This window comes from Oreochromis aureus, linkage group 1 (genome assembly GCF_013358895.1).
Source record: "Oreochromis aureus strain Israel breed Guangdong linkage group 1, ZZ_aureus, whole genome shotgun sequence".
NCBI classification, from domain to species: domain Eukaryota; kingdom Metazoa; phylum Chordata; class Actinopteri; order Cichliformes; family Cichlidae; genus Oreochromis; species Oreochromis aureus.
The window spans coordinates 23,251,365-23,271,188 of NC_052942.1; the positions used below are offsets into that span (position 1 = coordinate 23,251,365).

The 19,824-nt window shown below is 39.6% G+C and overlaps 1 protein-coding gene across 2 annotated transcripts in view; it reads left to right on the forward strand.

Moving 5' to 3' along the window:
- Positions 1–2,613: 2,613 nt before the first annotated feature.
- Positions 2,614–19,824, forward strand: part of myo1ea (myosin IEa) — a 50,731-nt gene continuing 33,520 nt past the window's right edge. The window contains exons 1-3 of one of the 2 annotated variants that reach the window (XM_031758020.2): positions 2,614–2,932; positions 17,344–17,487; positions 18,411–18,500. In XM_031758020.2, the coding sequence (XP_031613880.1) occupies positions 2,930–2,932; positions 17,344–17,487; positions 18,411–18,500 (237 nt within the window). In that variant the 5' untranslated portion in view covers positions 2,614–2,929. The remainder of the gene's footprint in view (positions 2,933–17,343; positions 17,488–18,410; positions 18,501–19,824) is intronic. The other variant, XM_031758021.2, reaches the window with a different exon arrangement.

Sequence of the window (19,824 nt, forward strand, 5' to 3'; positions counted from 1 at the left end):
ACCCCACAACTACAGGTGATGAAGCCATGAAACTGTTCACAATGAATGGGGCTTACACACTTTATTAAATACGGCAAATAGCTCATTTGTCCACAGTTTTTTATGTTATATTCATTTTGTATTAAAACTAAATTCGTTTCAAATTTCAAATTCAGATTTATTTATGCAGTGCCAAATCACAGCAACAGTCAACTCAAGATCTATCATATTGTATGGTAAAGACCCTACAATAATTGAGAGAAAACCACAAAAAGCACTTGGAAACAGTGGGAAGGAAAAACTCCCTTTTAACAGGAAGAAACCTCCAGCAAAACCAGGATCAGCATTGGGTGTGGTTGTGGGTAGGGAGGCAGGACAAAGACACATTGTGGGCAAGAGCCATTAAAGAGATGAAAATAAAAATGAAAATCACTTTAATACCAATAAACACCAACATTCAGTCCTTTTAATGATTAAATATATATCAATATTTTTAATTTTTAGCTTTTTCATTATGTCAGTGACAGTTTTATTTCTATAGCACTTTTTACTACATGTAAACTAAAAGTGTGCTTACTGTAAAAGATAAAGACATTAAAAAACAACCATGCAGTTCTATAAAAATAAAACCAGAAAGAAGCACACACAACAACAACTACTACTACTACTACTAATGCTGCTACAAACAGTTATTAAATGTAAGCTTGTGAGAATAAAAAGGTGTTGAGTTCGTTCTGTTTCTGTAATAATGGCTGCCATCTCCCTAAATGACCACACGGTGGTGACAAAACACCAAGTCTGACTCAAATCATAACCTGATTTATCTTTTTATGCATTACAAGAATCAGTGACGGTAGAAAACTTTTTCTTTTTCGTTTTGAAATCATTTATCACTTATTTATTTATTTATTTCGTCCCATTTAAATGAACACACACACACTCAAACAAATACACACAGTATATGTCTATGCATACAGATTCACCCTGCTAGACTGGTTACACCCAGAGGCTTGCCTGACCGCCCAACATTATTCCAAGGCAAGCCTCAGTCTTATGGAGTTAAATCAGGGCCATAATGTCTGACTGGAGACTGGTTGTGAGAACTGGATACCAGTGCCACCCAAAAACCTTAACAGGGATTTTCTAAAAGGCCTTTGAGCTGCATTTTTATTTGTCTGCTCATGAAACAGAACTAAATTTGGGAGCAACCACATTTGAAAATAGGGTAAACAGGCAGAAGTGGAAATGAGTTTCTAAAAATAAGTTAATGTTACTGTTTATGTCATTTAGACTGATTAGTAAGTTTTTTTATGTTTTGTATTTTCTAGATTGAACGCAGACTGAAACGTGTGTATTTCCCAGGACACACTGCCCGATTAAAATGTCAAAATGGAATCCTTTATTCAGTGAAAACCAGCAAGCTTAAAACTCTTGTCTTTTTGGACTTTTGATCCATCACTTCCCCTTCATGCTTTTTTAAAAGGATTTATATGCTGTAATAAATGCAAATCAATAGATTAGAGGTCCTTTCTGCATCATGCTGTTGGACTGTGACACCATGGATTTGTAACTATGTGACTCTATCCCTAATTTGGTAATGGATCTTAAAAGTTGCTGAATAAAGCTGACAGTATTTTTCTTCATTAGCACGTTAGGCAATTACTCATGATTAGGTTTAAGAATTAATATTACTGTCCTGTTAAAATAACTAAGATTCATAGATTTACTTATCGCCTGGTTAATACTATCATTTGTATTTGTTCATGTGAGTCAAACACTGGCAAGAATTTTAATAAATGAAAACTTGATATGTTGAAATCCGTAAGTTGTGCTCTTTACATAATGTTAAAGTGTTTGTATCTCTTAGTTTACAGTTTCATGTGCCCAAACATTATGAAGATAGTGTGACCGACATCCCCAAATTTGTGTATGAAGTTCTATTGAACTATTATTTCACATGCAATAATAGTTGCTCTTTTACAAACTTATACCAGCTTCTGCATGTTTCATGGTGTTACATTACAAACCTTTGTACATAACATGATGTTTAGACACTTGTCAGGTTATTCAGTGTAGTTAAGTATTTCAGTTTTGAGGTCATTTATAGATTTGCTCTGCAGCAATACTTTGGTCATGTAGGTAATCTGTAATTCAGATCTATTGTAATGGGTGAAAACACACACACACACACACACACACACACACACACACACACACACACACACACAAGACCCTGTTGCATCTATGCAGAATATAAAATGTTTAGAATAAGGTCTCTACTAGCTGCAGACTTGCAGAAATGATCGTGAAATAATTTATTTTAATATTCAGTGAGTACTTTTATCTGAAAGTACGACCTTTACCCTTTATGAGTTTTCCCTGTGCCACTTTTCCCAAGAGCTAAGACCCCACTGACATTACAAGCTACGCCCCTGCGCTGGATCACAGTACCATCTGCCTTGCTGTTGGCTCTCTCTTTGAAGGCAGCTCATGTATACGAGTCGTCCTCTTATGTTTGAGCCTGTTGTTAGGGAACGACAAACTTGCGCATGCCCAGTTGCCCTCCTTCCAGAAGCTAATGAATATTTAACAACACTCGCGCTTTGATTGGACCGAGTTTCCCGTGTTGTGTTTAGAGTCGGGCTGTTTGGGCACTGCTCCTCCGTAAATTGACCATCCGGCTCGTTGCCTGAGGACTGCTGTGCTTCTGTCAGTGGAGGACTCACATCTGACTGTACAATAATGGACGGAGGGCACCGCTGAGGAGCCGCATCCATGCTCTCTGGAGTTTACCGGGAATAACTTGTGTACATTTTGGATTTGGTCGCTTGGCTTTAGGTTAAACAAGTCAGACCTTGTTTTAAACAGCGTGAACTTCCCTGAGGTTCGCTCAGATACTGGATCGCAGGGAATACGATAGCGAAGACTGCGACTGTTGTGAGGACACAGGATGGTAAGCGGTGTTTACACTGGCTGAGATAGTATGGCACTATTTGTTTAATATAGTCATCATAATCCAAATATTTGCCACGGAGCGGCGGTTCCTTCTTCTAGTCTGCTTATAAAAGTTGTCTCGGGTGTTAAACGTGTTTATTTTAAATATAAATTAAAAGTTTTCTTAAGTAATATTAACGAAATTCGAACTGATAACTCACATATCCATAAATATAACTCACAGGTTGCTTCACTGGAGGCTTTTAACAGAAAAAAAACTTAAATAACACTCGCTGGTCTATTAATCTTTGATCCCTGTCGACTGCTATTGTAACATATCCTACGATAAGAAGCGGCAACCTTGGCTGATTCAGGCAGTATTATAGTTTTTACTGCCTGTGGTGAAAGTAGTCAGAAAGCACTGATAAATTAGGTTCAGTGTCTTTTGTTAGAAAACCGGTTAGCCTTGGAGGATAATGTGTCAGGTGGAGTGTGTACTGTGTGCACCTTACTGTGTATCGGTGCATCACAGAGAGACAGGTTTTTCCTGGTTTCTGAATGCCATGCCGGCAGCAAACACACCTAAAGAGAAGTTATGGGAGATATTGTACGTTTTGCATGATTTTATTTTGGAAACAGTTCCTCAAGCCTGTCCTCTTAATAAAACAGCTGATACAGACTTTTAGCACATTTCCACTTAATGATATGGCTGCATCATTGATGTTGGAGACATGATGTTTATCTGAAGGGGGGTGCAATATTTTTTTGTGGCTTGTATATAGAAATATCCCGTAAGGCAACTGAAAAAAGTGCCCACCATTCAAGTTAGGAGCCTCTTCCACGTGTCTGTACAGTATCTCAGACTGTAAACTGCTTTATCCATTTAAAACAGGTAGACCTGAAAGTTGTTTGCATTCTTTGATTCTTAGGTAATGCATTAAAACCTGTCGGTTTGGTTGAGATAATATCCAGTCAGCACAACATATGTAATCCTGCAGCATTTACCTCAGCTTTTGTGGACTTTTTCACACTCTTGCTAAAGCTACAAGTTTCCAGTGTAGTGTTATTTTGGTCTAGTTTCTTCTATGGTTGCCTAAATTTGATTGGGGACAAAATATTTTATGGTGTGGAAAGATATAACTTATCTCCCAAAGGAAGTTTCAACAGATACTTATAATACATTAAATGAAAAGCTTTTATTGATTTCCATTTGTATTTTTTTTTTCTTTTTACAAGAGGTTAAGAAGAGTATCAGTTCGTTCAGAGAAAATAGTCTGTCATTGTATCTGTCTAGAATAGCAGACACCAGCATCGCTCAGTGGTTCCTTCTCTGCCAGATGCTGAATAGCAAGTCGGCATGAGAGCAGCTGGTTTGCATTAGTCTCTCCAGCAGGGAGGTGCATACTGAGTAAACCCCCCTCTCCCTTCATCTCAGAGCTGGTGCTCCATTTTCAAACCCATCACTGCTGTAGAGATTTGCTCTGGAATTCAAGCCCTGTCCCTGAAAACAGGATGAACACCCATTCTGTGAACCTGGGGAACTCGTTAGTCTTGTCGCTGCGATTCAGTGTGCTCACACACTCCTCGATCGGTTCCACACGTCTTTGTTACTGAGCCAAGTTTTCCACACTTTGCTGTTTGGCCTGATGGACCCCATGAGTGTTGACTCATTCTACTGTTGCACTTGCTGTAAATCAGTGAGGACACGAGAAGCTTATAAATTGCTTATAAATGTGTCAAACACATTGTAAACACAAGTTGTCAACTACCAAAAAGTTTTTGAGCTTTCTTCTATTTTGCCCAAGTGTCAAATCTGGTTTTACAACACTTTGCAACTGCAGATTCTCTTTTTTGATAAGAAATTAAGCGTTTCCATTACTGCTACTGTTTATTATTATAAATTATTACAATCAGATGGACATTTATTTATCCTTTTCTTTTGATTTGTTGGTCGTGAACACATTCTGTGATGATATTATATTTTATTACATCTTCTCATTTGGACCAAATATCTTTACTAAAGCTAAATTCGGAGTCAACTGAACATGATTTCCCAGACATGAAATTGCTGGACTTCCTGCACAGAATGTGGCTGGATCACTGGGACCTTGGCTGTTATAATAATCTTTATTTCTTTATTGCAGTATGGATGCTATAAAAAATGTTTAGGACACACAGCAAAGGCAGGATGAGACTTTTGGTTTTGATTTGGGAAAAAATGAAAAGAGGGACTTCAGTCGTCCACACAACACGAGTGGAGGCTAAGAATTATTTCCACAGAAAACAAAGGTTTGATGAGTGACCTGTCACAAAAGAAGTATATTTTAATAGTCGTGACTTCATAGTAAGTGATATAGTGATGGGACATTGGGTATTTTTGTAACTATGAAGCATGATTCAGTGGAAGTGGTTAGGTGGGGACAGCTAAGCAGTGTTTTTTCTTTCTCTCTGTGTTTATTTATTGTGTTCCCTTCACCCGAAATTCCCCAGTAACTGCACAATTTGGCTCTGGCCTTGTTTTTAAAACACTTAAATCTCTGCCTGCTCTGCTGTAGTTCGGCTTCAGTCCTCAGCCACAGTGCTTTCAGTGATGCAGATAGGATTCAGCTACTTCAGCTGATCGTCGAAGGTCATCCCCAGAGCGAGCGTTCAGTGCCACAGTTTCTCTGAGATTACTCTTTTCAGTGTGACTTGTAATTAAACAGCTGAAATATTTTTATTAGGTCATCATTGCATTTTTATCAGCTCATGTCAGTGGAGCTTGTCGGTCAGCGTCATTGGGCTGGCCGATCACTTTATACCAGACTGAAATATCAGGAATAATTTGATGACTTTTAAAAAATCTCTCAATTAGTTTTAGGTCAAGTGTGTCTGATGGATCATAAATTTTATAAACAATGATATTCAGCTCTAACTAAAGACTTTTTTTTATTTAGCAGATGTTAGCATATTAACAAACTAAACTAACAAATTACACCTGCATCGATCAGCATGTTGACAATGTTAAGGTTTTAGCTCACTGCAGCACTGCATGCAATAAGCCTCACAGGGAATTTGTCACGAACTCTGAACTTGTAAGTTTATCTGTTTATTTCAGTTTGAGTTTCAAATGAAAGCAATGGCTTTCTCATTTATCAGTTGTCTTTGGTGTCCAATGGAAAAGCTGTAGTTTATCTGGCTTAGATCCTTCTTTCCAGCTCAGTGACACAACCAGCCTCTCTTCCACTTTGCAGGTAATTTGTTCATAGAGTAAAGGATAAATTAACTTCCTTATAAATGCTCTTACTGTGTCAGCATTATCCTGTAGGCATGCTTCGTGCTAGATGTTTGTTTATTCTCCTTGTTCTTTCACGCTGAACGAAGCAGTGTCCTATTATACCTGCCTATTTGCATGTATGGCTTACCTCATCGCAAACCAGGAACAAGGTCAGACTCATGCAAGCGCTCTTAGCCTCCCATCATCCCATGCCAGCCAGCACTCAGCCACCGAATCGCCTTTAACTCCACCCTTCATTTGTCTTGATGCTGCTAGCTGTAGGAAATTTGGCTTGTTTGTTACTGTTTAGCCCGATTTGCTCACAATGAAACTGTGCTGGCACAGAAAATGAAAATATATGATGTGTTTTTGTGTTTTTCAAGAAGCTTGATACTCCCTCTGACACATTAGTTATTGTTAGTGAGTTTGCTTTTGTTGCTGCTGGCTAATAGTTAAGCTAATAACAACAAGGAATATGAATGTGAGTCAAAACCAGACACAACCTGAAATTTTTGCATTTATTAATCGATTTATTTAAAAAAAAGAAAAAGAAAGTAATGCATAGTGTATTAAAAGGGAACCTTGTAACCTTTCTTTGGTTTCCTCTCACAGTCCAAAGAAATGCTTGATCGGTAGGTGTGGGTATGTCTTAGCCCTGCAATCGACTGGCGACCCCACCTCTTGTCCGCTGTCATAAAACAGCTAATAGGAAAAGTGCACTGGATAAGATGGAGCCAGTTCTCTATTTGTGGATTAAGATATATGGGAAAAAATCACACAGCTGTAGACAGTGATCAATGAGGAACAAGAACTTAGTACAAGCTTTTAATATAAGGCTTGTCAGCTGTTCTATAAAAGACATAAACAAACCGACTGGAAACAAAGTCAGAATTAGCTGGTTTGAATTAGCTGTCTTTTCTGGCACATATCCTGTGGCAGGCCTGAGTCACTGTGGAATCACCCACTGACTTAAGTGTCCAAACACTATAGTATTAAACTTGATGATCATGTATAAACACTAGTTCAGTCAGGGCTGTTATAATCGAAAGAAACATTTCCGGATGCAGTCATTTACATTTGTTGGAGTTGCTCTGGTCAGAGACGCTCCCGTCCATTAATCACACGGAAGGAGGAAAAGCAGAAGAACCCCCACCCTGTGCAAAAACAAACAAAAAAACAAAAACAAAACATCAGTGAGAACAGAAACAGAAGTCAGATACAGCAAGAAACAGTGGGACTGGATTGAAGGTGGGTTGCAAAGTAGCTTGCAAGGCTTTGCCTTAAATTAAAATGGCACAAGAGGAAAAAGTTACTTACTCGGTCCCTCTGGCCCTGCTGCACATCCTTTTCTGTCGTCGTACCCTAAACCAATCAGCTGTCATTTCTCATGAGTCGTGCATCAATCTAACCCCCCAAACACAACCCAGTCATGGCAGTTTTTAGTTTTTTATTTTGAAAAAGCAATTTACTGGGGTCCAGACTTCCTCATACCTTGTTTCAGTCAGGGGCAAATTGAGTCAAACGCAGCAGGTATTACGAACCACTGCAGTCCAGCGTTCTGTTAATCATAAACTGGGAAGCAGCGCAGTAACTTTCTGAACTAAACAAGCCTGAGTTAAACCTAGGAGTCATTATTTGTCTTCTCCATGAGTTCACTTTTATGGAGTCAGCATCATTAAAATCACATTCATAATTTACATGCACAAGACTTACGAAACTGTAGGAGAAATATCGTGTTTATTTCAGCATGAAAGCACAGGGACGATTAATTAATTTATTTTAAATCTTATTTTTTCCTAATGCTGAGTGGCTTAGGGAATCTTTGACTAACTTTAGCTACTCGTTTTATTGCAACACTGTATCCAGTACAGTTTTGGGCTGCAGTAAATTAATTAAAGTAATGCTGTGTTTTGTTTTGTTTTGTTTGGGTTTTTTTTTTCTACAACTTCAGTTTTCCAGCAGCTGAGGTCTGTTTTAAGTCCAGATTTTTAATAGACACAAAAAAGCAGAAGCAGTACCTCTGAAATCCAACTGCTCTGATTCATCTGGAACTGATCTCGGTGACCTTGACTTTACTAATTTCCTTCTTTCCTGGCAGTCGTTTGATAATGTCAGTTGCAACTGTAGCTTCTTAAAGGATTTTTCTCTGCACGGTGCACTATGAAACACTGGATTTATTATTATTATTATTGTTATTATTGTTATTATGTAATCAAAAACAAAGCCATTTTGGGCAAATTACCGTAACCAACAACTTTAAGATTTCTTCCCTCAATGCCAGACTGATTCTTACCTTCTAAGAAGAGGGGACAGCTTTGAATAATTAGTTGGAGCTGAATGTAACACGGAAAGCTGGGATGGGTTTTAACATGTATTTTTGTGTGCTCAGTTTAGCTTGACTGTAGTTTGGATTTCACTGATTTGAGGCCCTATTGTGGCACCGGCATGGCTATGAATTGGTTTCCACTGCAGATAGTTTGTTTATGTTTAACTGAAACAGCTTTAAAAAGGAAAACGCAGCACTTAGTGACATGCCTCTTCAGCAGAGTTCCACCCTGAACCACATTGTCTTTGATGTTGTATTTTCATTAGCAACCTTATTGCTATTGTCATCCATTTAGGAGACTAATGTTTAAAGTATCCATTCACTCTTGATCATTATACCCTCTTTATATGGGAGGGGCAGCGTTCAGCCCAGCCCTGCAGGCCTAGCATATTAACGTCATCACAGCCAGTCGGTGCTCGTGTTTCCAAATCCACACAGAAGAATAGATTCCTTTTATTATTCCTTTGTAGAAGCTCAGACAACAGTGTGAGACGTCTAAGCATGGAAACTCAGGGCAGGCTTGTCGGTTGCATTATTTATGATGGTGTCCCAGTTACATCCAAGTGACCGCTGTCATCCTTGAAGTTGTGAAGTGGAAAGATGTCAAGAGAACCCACAGTCTCTGCACAACAATCTTCTACAGACAAAAATATAGAGCTGCTAATATGTGTAGAAGCTGGTTTCAGCAGGTGTAGAGTGGAGACTGGTGTTTTCCTTTCCTCATTTCCAGGTGAGGAACATTCAAATCCAGTCTGTGATCCACGACTGTCAGATGGAAATAGATGTCATTCCCAGTACAATACACCTATATTTACAAGAAGCTGTTCCTACACTACTCTATTTTTAGTATTTAATATTTATATTTAGTATTTGTAGTAACAATTTTTAGTTGTGCTATTTTTAGTAAGTTTCTGATTTACATTTTACTGGAAATACCTGGTTGGACAAAGCAGTTCAAGTGATTTAAAGGTCGCTGTCTGCTGCTGGTGTTAAATATGTGAGTCTGGAGGCTATATATTTCTCAGTATGATCAGAACTCATATTTTCTCTCAGTCTGTATGCAGGTGTTGTGACAGATTGCCTCCTTTCGTCATCCTTTTTTGTGTCGAGCCAAATGTGACTGCATGTTGGTAGCAGTACTACAATATGTGGTTTTGCAGTGATGCAAGATTGAATTTTACCTTTATAGTTATAAAAACATATTTTTGGGAGGTTAAACTGGTCAGCAAGCATTTCGCTACTGGGATCTAGCACGTCCCCTTTTTTTTGTTTTCTTTTTGAAGTCAGGAAAAATATGAAGGAAGGTGTTTTTGTTGATCCTGAAATCTGTGAAGTGATGCTTGACAGCGAGCTTGAAAGGAAACTGAAGCCTGTCTGAATCAGCAGCATGGGAAGCATTCGTGCAGGTTGTCCTTGGCAGTCACGGAGCAGAGAATATTGCTGAGTTTGTGGATAACATGCTGAAAGCATATCAGCTAATGCGTGCCAGAATGTCACTGAAGATGCATTTTTTACATTCCCATCTTCACTTTCTTCCATCACGTCTGGGCGGTGTTTGCGATGATCATGGAGAAAGATTTCATCGAGATATACAAGTGATGGAAAACTGTTATCGGGGAAAATTTCCATACATGATGGGCGACTACTGCTGGTCCAAGCAAAGAGACACAGATGTGCAGCAAGAGCTCAAACATTTTTGAGCACGCTGACCTTGTTTTACTGTCTTCTGGTTAGTTTTCAGAATACGAAAGGCTTGTCTGTATTTCCCAGTGCAAACAAAAAACTAATTTTGTCGACCAGTTTTATCTTTAATCGCTTTAGTTTAGTGGAAGAGCTCCTCTGTGTGTTAAACTGTGAATGAACTCTTTAATCAGACTCCAGCTTTTAACTGTAGTTTTCAGCATTGCTTCTGTGTGTGCGTGTGTGTAGACCTGAATGAGCATCCCCTCACTGAGAAGCTCAGACTGGGCTCTGCTCCTCTGACTCCACTCTCTCTGCTTCCTCTGCCGAGCTCCTCCACCTCTCATCATTGTTTATCTTTTTCCCCTACCATGGAAAGGCCAGCTATCTTAGTCAGCGGTTTCATCTGCATCTGGCCCAATTACATGCAGTGACTAATCTTACACAAAGTACAAGCGTAAGCAGCAGATACCAGGTGGGAATTCGGTTTAGAGAGTGGTAACCCCTTAAGCACTGTTTGAAATGTTTTGGATCCCAACAAGCGTTCAAGAGGGGAAAAAAGAAAATCGGTCAAAACCAACCCGCTCGTTACTAGCATAAATGTGTGTTGGAGCGATTCCCTGACTTGCTTTGGCGCTACTGAGGAGACGGTGATTGTAGCAGCTTAGCTGAAGTAGTTCTAGAGGAAAAGAGTGACTAAATATCCTGTGTTTACTTTTTGGTCAGAGCAAGCAATATTCTTTACAGCTCACCTGCAGAGAGATCAGACGTCCTTGAGATCGTTAACAGCAAACAGTGACATGCCTTTTGTTGCAATAGCTACCATATGGCTCTGTTTGGAAGAGCGGAACCAGGGTGATAAAAAGGAGGACGAGGATCTGTTTTCCAGACAGTTTTAGTAACTTTATGTAATTTCAGTAAGCAAGTTAAAAAAAACTTACTCGTCTATAAGAAGGGAAGCTGAAGGCTGGAGGTTAAAGCTCATGTTCACACTGTGCTGAAATGAAGTACTGGCAGGGGCCAACCTTGAAATATAGTTTGGAAAATGGTTGTTAGTAGTGGAAAGGATACATGAGTTTCTGTTAATGAGCTAAAACACCAAAAAATCCACTGGTGTGGTCCTTAAAGCCTTTAACTTCAGCCATTTTCTGCTCTACCACTAAAAAGGTTTTTCTCAAAATACCATTCATACAGATTTGTTTGCAGTCTCACCACACTGTGATGCTTTACTACCATTACATCGATTATAGAATTTCTGAAATCCATCAGATTTATTGTTACCAAAACCAAAGAAAACGAGTCTCTTTTGAATCTGTTTGGATTTGTCCAGCATTATTGTCAATTTGTGTGTTTACGTTGTGAAATTATTTAGGTCATTGTTCTTGGTTTTATGTCATTCGTCTGATTTACACAGCTGACCAGTCCTGATAGTCCTGAAGTAACCATAAGATCTGAAATGCAGAAGAGTTTGGCTTGTGGGCTCCGAGCTTATCATACCCCCAAATCTAAACTGGGGAGTAATGACTAAACATCTCCCGGGCACTAACAGGTGGAGGCTGGGGTTGTGGAGGGGCTGAAACCGCAGGCAGTGACTCATCGACACGTCACGGGGAAAGATGGGAAATTTTGTTGCTTAAATAGACAAATAAACAAATTAGGAGGGTGTGTTTGCTGTGCGACGTGAGAAAAGTGGGTCGCGTTACGTGTGTGTGATGCAGTGCGGCTCGAGTTGCCCGGCTGATCTAACTCACAGGCGCCATTTAGTTTTTATGTCATCTACCCAAATATGTGCTGTTGTAAGTTAAGTGCTGCGTGTGTGTAATTTCTTAAAATAGACTTCATGACATCAGCGTTAGGAACAATATATTTAAACACAGCTCTGTCTTGGAATGGCAGCACAACTAATCTAATATCTGAGGGCTTATCAGATGTAGGGTCTCGCTTTAAGCGGTCTGATCCAGGCCAAAAGTCTGAAGTCATATCAACTAAAATGCTTTTCTTGCAGTCTCCTTTAGTACATGACCAGTATTAGTCTGTCTTGTACCACTGTTCTTAGGGTAAATTTAATTACAGCAGCTTTAGCTAATATATCCTTCAGTTTTTACTTTACTTCATTAAAATGGAAGTTTATTTTATCTCATGATGAGAAACAGGATGTCGTGCTGTATCGAGACCTTTTATCTGTACTCGTACTGCTAGCGATCAGCTTTACAGAGCATTCCTCAGCCATGTGCTTCTATGAAAGTTGTGTGATTTCTCCAGACTTTTGCTACAGTGTTCAATGGCTTTAGCTGCTTCTTATTTTAGAAGCGAGGAATTCATTCTCATGGCTTTTATCCAGATCTGTCTCAGAGGGCAGAGCAGAAACTTAGCCCTAACACACGGTGGACTCACTGTTTCAGACTCTGATGTGGAAGAAGGGGAAAAATGGCACAGAAGGGAGAAATAAGGGGGAAAGTGCCGCTTATGATACTGAATCAAACCCAGCCATTTCCTGTATCCCGAGCCAGAGCTGCTCACACGCTTTCCATATATGGTGATGGTATTTGCATGGAGGGAAAGCCTGGGCTTATGGATCAGGAGCGGTGTTGAAATTCCTTTGTAGTAACTTCTGGGAAAAGGTCTGGTTCCGTTTTCAGATTTGACGAGAGAAAACAAATCCAGTGTCTTCTCTGCCCATTAATATTTTTTTAGGGGAAGTTGTCACAATATTATATATTATATATATTTACATTTATATAGATCTTGTCATGTGTGAGCTCCTTCTGTGTATAGCTGTGCTTAGAGGGAAGTCTGCGGTTGCATGGTGATGATGTCGTTATGGCCACTATAGACTCCACATTATGCCAGATGTCCCCTGTGTGTGTGTGTGTATGTCTTACTCCATCACCACAGACCTACGGTAACAGTAGTAAGATTTCCTGTAAACTGAGCCAAAGCGATTTCATACCATAAAACCTGTAAAAACTAAACCTGAGAAAGTATGCTCCATATTATTTACCATAAAAGGTAATTGATTAGATTAATAATTACTGCTTTGAGATGGACAACTTTGGTTTGTTGTGCAACAAATAAAAGGTTGTGTATCCACAATTCATGTAATTAGGTCCTGAGTCACAGTTATTTACTATCACGCTGTTCTCTTATTTGTTGTGCTCTTCATCTTAAACCTTATTAACAGGATGGCAGCAGAGTGGCTCAGTGGTTAACACCTTTGCCTATTAGCAAGACAGTCCTGGATTCAAACCCAGGTAACTGTGTGGAGTTCGCATGTTCTCCAAGTGCTTGTGTAGGTTTTCTCTGGGAGCTCCAGTCTGAAATACAGTAAATGCTAATCAGCCTCCTGATTTAAGGTGCTGCACTTAGCAACCTGCAAAAGTTTTTTTTTGTTTGTTTACAGTCTGGTTCATGTGCAGGGACTCAATTTAATACAATTGTAATGACTGCATGCAACAATAGAATAACTGTAGAGAAAGATCTGCTACATAACTTTTAAGTGTCTGGATTTAAATGAGTGGAAAAGTGTCAATTAAAAGTATAAAATAAGCGTTTTTGGTTCAAAGTGACGCTCCAGCCAATCATCGCTGTTATAGTCGACACAGTCAGCTGCTCCGGAGCTGCTCAGCAGCAGAAGAGTGTGATTCTTTCAGGCGTCTCCCTGATGTCTGTGCGTGTGCAGCTACTCCCTCAGTTGCTGCTGCAAGTATGAATATTTACTTAGTATGCTTCCCTCATTAGACAAGACCCAAGAATATGTGACTCTTGCCTCCTACATTTCCAGCTTATTACCTCTCCCTTCTTGAGTCGGCACACTTTCATTCCACACATAGCAGAGAGAAATTAACGATATCATGTTCACTTATTTTCTCTTTGCGGTTGAGCCAGCACTGTCTCTTAACATTGGCATTTCTGATGGACAAAAGGTGCTAACCTAAATAAGAATGTGAGAGCGTGCGATGCTAATTTCCTGAAATAAAAAGATCATCCGAGTTCGTCCGTCAACAACAACGAATAACACGGGTCTTTACTGAGGTGTATTAAGGAAGGGCAAAGGAACCTCGAGGTGAACACAATGCATTCAGAAGGATCAGCCTCACTGTTATATGTTGTAATTTTACTGTACATAGTAATACTACTATTCTCCTATTTATATTGCAATTCTACACCCTTCCTCTGACATGTTTTTGTGTGTAAACAACACCTGTTGGAAGTCTGCTCATCCAGAAAATGGAAGATTTTTTCCCTTTAGGTGGTTTTGCCAGATATAAATTTTAAATATTTCTTTTGTACAGTTTTGTAATGTTAGAAAAGCAAATTTACTTCACCACAAGAGGTGTTTTTGCTGCTGAGAGTGACATCATCCTGACACTGTTGACAGTGAAAGAAGTCAGCATCTCTCTCAGCCACACCTAAAAGTTGTAAGGCCTGTTAATCCGTGTGATGTTGAGAAGTAATCAAACAGCAATTTGCTGCTTCCCACTTAGTGGAAAATACCCGCTGAATTAAGCTGAAAAGCCATAAACATTCCTCACCATCTCCCATGCTATGACTGAGTCTGTAAAGTGGTTTTAATCTCGCTGTTGTAAAGAATAAAGAGACTGTGGAGGATATTAAATGCTTCTGGCTCTCCTCTTCCTTGGACATGGTAATTTAGAGGTAATAAGTGAAAGCACAATGACTTTCCACGGTTAATTTTGTACTGTAGTGTTACGTTGTGGCTTTTTCCCCTTTGCTGTTTTTGTTTCTTTCCCTTTTCCTGCTGTAAAAGCAACTTTAGCGCTTGACTTTTATTCACATCTTGTACTAGAGTCTCTATGTGCAGGAAAGATTATAGCATTCAGTGGAAATCCAGGCTTACGGTTTTAATGTGTTGTGTAACGCTGGAATAAGCAGGACTCCGCGACCTCTAAGATTCAAAGCACAAGCCCAAGAAACCAGAATGAAGTTGAGGTTTAAAGTTCAGCCCTGATGCTGGTACAGAAGTTGAGAAAATAATTGGCGGCCTTGCTAAACTTCATCTTTGTCCTTGGAAACCACAGTTGAGCAACAGTTATTGTATTCACAGTTTTGTTGTTGTTGTTGTTGCTTCACTTATTTTTAACAATATGCCACAATAAGACTGCCTTTAATCGAACCTCACTTATCCACGGAAAATATAGAGGCATATTATGTACTCAAGACAACAAATCAAACATACACTTCTGACACAGAAAGTATCATCACTGAAAGAATGAAAGAACTGGGATTAATATGTGGGTCCTTTAGTAAGTGTCTGTTAGCATGCACTGTAATAAAGTTTACCCAACACTCTCTGAAACCACAGGCTGCATAAAAGACGGATGAAGCTACCGCAAGATCACCCACTGGTTTTGAATTCTGTATTTTGAGGACTAAGCGTTAGCATTTTGGCTGCTAATGGCTAAAATGGGGTTCACTGTTATCAACAAACATGATAAGGATTACTTAGACTGTGCAAATATCTGCTAAATAGTACAAAGATAAAAGACTAACTGCTGAATTTGACTCACCAGAACTGAAGTACAAACTTCTTGAAGGGACTGTATATTATAGCAAAGCATTTGTCAGAGAATACATTACAAAAGGAAATCTCAGACGCCACAAACACAGTCCAGGGGTTTACTTCAGTGTTTCCAATTACAGCTCAGCCACACTAGAATAAAAGTATGACACAACTTCTTTGCAGCCAGGAAAAATCAGTGGCTTCCCTCTTAATTACATGAAATTATTGTGCATTCTCTGATGGCCTATGAGTAGTTAGGGTCCTGAAATTGTCCTGAAAACATCCTGAAAGCGATGAAAGTCCTCCAGAATGACGTACCTTCTAAGCCTTTTATTCAATTCAATTCAGTTTTATTTATATAGCTCCAAATCACACAACAACAGTAACAACAACACTACAATAATACAGAGAAAAAAGAGAAAACTCTAACAATCAGACAGTTTGAGCGAAGCGCTATGACAACAGGGGAAATAAAAAAAAAACCCTTTTTAACAGGAAGAAACCGCCAGCAGGATCGGGAGGGCTGCGGTGAGGGGACGAAGACAAACCGAAGACATGCGGTTTGGTTTTGTTTGCACCTTTCCCCACCAATTTTTTAGTTGATTACTTTCTAATCTTTTCTCATCTCCAGCATCTTTATTTTCCATGACTTTTTGTGTGCTATATATCTAACAGCAAGATGGAAGCGACTGGCGGGAAGTAGCCTAAATCTCTCATAATATCTCTCTCCAATGAGTCGAAATTGTGTTCGATTTCTTCCATCGCATGTAGACTCAGTAAAGCCTGAACTTCACTGCTGCTTCATTTCTATAACACTAGCTTTAAGAGCTGATGCTCACACGGCTGCTTTTTATTTTAATGATGAGCACCGACGCTGCATTTGACCAATCAGTGTGTCATGCTATACATCTACACCGCATCACACACAGCTCTAGGAGAAAGTTTCTATTCTACAAGCTAAAAAAGATGATCGGCGTGGTTCTGCCGCCACATCCTAAAATTACCCAAAAAAGCTCCCGTGGTCCAAAAGCCCCTAATGATTTCTTTCTCTTGGCAGTATTGTTTAAAGTCCTGCTCTGCTGCTTCCTCTCCCCACATTTCCTCCCTAAAGAGGGAGGAAGTCAAGAGTTAACTTGTGTGTTGACTAATGTTCTGGATGCTGTCCGTGTCTTTGAGTGGTTCTCCATCCAGGAGAAAGAGACTCACCCCTCGTAGCACATTGTGACCCTCGTCCACAGTAGCCAGACAATACTGACTCATAGCACATGATGAATGACCTCAGCTCTCCGGAGACTCAATCGACTAAAAAGAAAAACAGGGATGTAGGGAGAAGCCAGAGTTTTAGGATGCTGGATTAATGTTTAGAGCATCTTTGGCACCAAGCCCTCTTGGGAATCTGACCTCGCACTGTTTTCATGTAAACATGTTTCTCAGGTCAGGAAATGTGTGTATTATTTGTTTTTCTATTTTTTTACATTTAAGCGATAATGACCATATTCCACTTTTGTTTGATTACCTGAGTGGTGTGGTTACGAAGGTTATAAGTAGCAGTGTGTCTGCGCATCCGTGACGTCAGACTCTATACATGATCTCATTCTGTCTTTTTCAGTGACCTAACAGTTGGACTTTGTGTGTTTTTTGTTTCAGGGGAGCCGGGGGCACTACCGGTACCACTGGCAGAGCCACAATGTCAAACACAGCGGCGTGGACGACATGGTCCTGCTCAGCAAGATCAATGAGGACGCCATCGTGGACAACCTCAAGAAGAGATACATGGATGACTACATCTTTGTATCCTTTGCTCACGCTCACAGTTCACACCCCAGTGAGGAATAGCGGAGCCCTTCTCTTTCCTGCTATACCCAGAATAGCTGAATGGTCATTCGCTGTGACATATTAGCAATGAGTAATAGGTCAGCGTTGGAAGGTGCGCGGGGAGGAAAGGGCGTCTTTGTATCTCTAACTCCCGCTCTTTCACCAGACCTTTCACTGTGGTGCAGAATTTGTAAGGGGGTGGTGGTGGTGAGAGCATAGCTGCGATCTTTTAAACAGCTGTATTTGATTGTGCTATGGATTTAACATGATCTTCTTGAGAGCTATCATTTTCATACACTACATCACACAAATGCTGGGTTTAAGTTTAAAGTGCAGCTGTGGCCACACACACACACACACGCGCGCGCGTATTCACGACGTGAAACGAAATGAATGAATGAGTGCCTTGAAAGGCGGCTCTGAATGGCTCATTACATAAACATAAACCTCACTGTCGCTCGGCCAGTGCTCGGCATTACCAAGTTTACCAAATGCAGGCAGTTTCAGGTTCGACAGCTCTGAGTCTCTCCTTTGATTATGCTCAGTAAATATCTGTAACTGTGAGGTCTCCCTGCCAAGGCTGTGGGTCACTATGGGCCACCCACAATAGCTGCTTTATTTGCCTTGAGCTGCATTTTGGCTTCAAGGCATAAAACCTCACAGTGTTACATGGTCGGTCTATTCTCTGTCATTTGTAAGCACTGCATACTTATTTAGGCTCAGGCCTGATCGCCAAATACGCCACACTGCTGCACTGTTGCCATCTCTGTTGACGTCATGGCAATCAGAGATTAAGTGCTTTCTTTTCGACACAGTTTTCTCTTTGTGAGAGGTGATTGTAATTTGGTACCACTGGTTTGCTCCCACTCTGTAATCTCTTTAACTCACAATTTCACCAGACGTACATCGGTCCCGTGCTCATATCTGTCAACCCCTTCAAGCAGATGCCATATTTTGGGGATAAAGAAATTGAGCTGTATCAAGGCGCAGTAAGTAGATCCAGCATCATCTTAAGGAAATAAGCTTTTTCTGGGTCTCTGATGTTATTGAAGTGTCAGGCTGGTTTAGGCTGGTAACGGTCTGAAAGACAAAGGTTTTAAATGTACTGGGTTAGATGCTGTGAAAACTTTCCAGCTGCTGTCACAAACTTGACTCAACTGCTGGAGCAGCTTGGCAGCACCATCACAGAACATCCTGTTCGAGTCCGCCTCCTCTCTTTTGGCCAGCCCGTTGACAGTGAACTCGAATTCTTGAGCCAGGAACACACTGAAAAGCTTTAAAAATTCTAACAGACTGTGAAAGCATCGCACATGCCAAATTCAGATCACATTTGCACTCAAGTGCACTGGGTTTATATTTGCATGGTTAGCCAGCTCAAATTATCGGGGAAAAGTTTATATTTGTTCATAAGTTGTTTGAAATAATCACAAAAAGGCACCAAGTGCAACTGTTTTGGCAAAAGGTCGCTATTTTGTTCTAGCATCACAGACAAAAATGACATCAGTGTGTAATTGTATTATAGGGTTTTTTTTAATGGTTTTTGTGGGTTTTATAGGTCAGCCTGTCTCTGATTACATAATAACTTTATTACCCATAAAAGTTTGTTTAAAACTTCACTAGGTCTCCTTAACTGTCAGGGCACTGTAGCTCTCAGCAGATGTTACTATACCACGAGTTAATGGTGAATTAACTGTTTAATACTTTTTATATTAATAAAATGAATATGAAATATAACAAAATAATAAAATATAAATGAGTAAGCCTACCCCTGAGCAGTGGTGTCCAAACTTTTTTACCTGCCATCCCTTCAGCTCTATATTAAAGTATTTATCTCCTAATTTTTGCTACTACACTTTTTTTTTTTTTTTTTTTTTTTTAGATCCATTCATTTCATGATATTTTAACCCGATTATTTTGCTAACAAGTTCAGCTGTTTATTGCACTAAAAACAATTATGGAGCCATGACTTAGGGTGGAATTCCACCAATTTAAAATAAAATTTCAAAATATTTTGTTTAAAATGAGGTCTTAATTTTAGTAACATTATTTCCCTGCCTTAAGGTGTAAAACCACTGTACCTTTAAGGTTGGTAACTTTATTACTGTGCGGACCATGAATTGTACTTTTATAGCCATGCTAGTAACTTCCTCTTTAACTGCTAACTATACTATTGGTGTAATTTATTATTAACGTTCCAGGTAGATTTTGCATCTTTTTTTCTGATATTTTTGCCAAAAATTTCATCATTTATTATTATTCTCAGCTAGCAGCTCTACTTTACTGTTCGTATCTTTAGCATACAGTTGGAAGAGT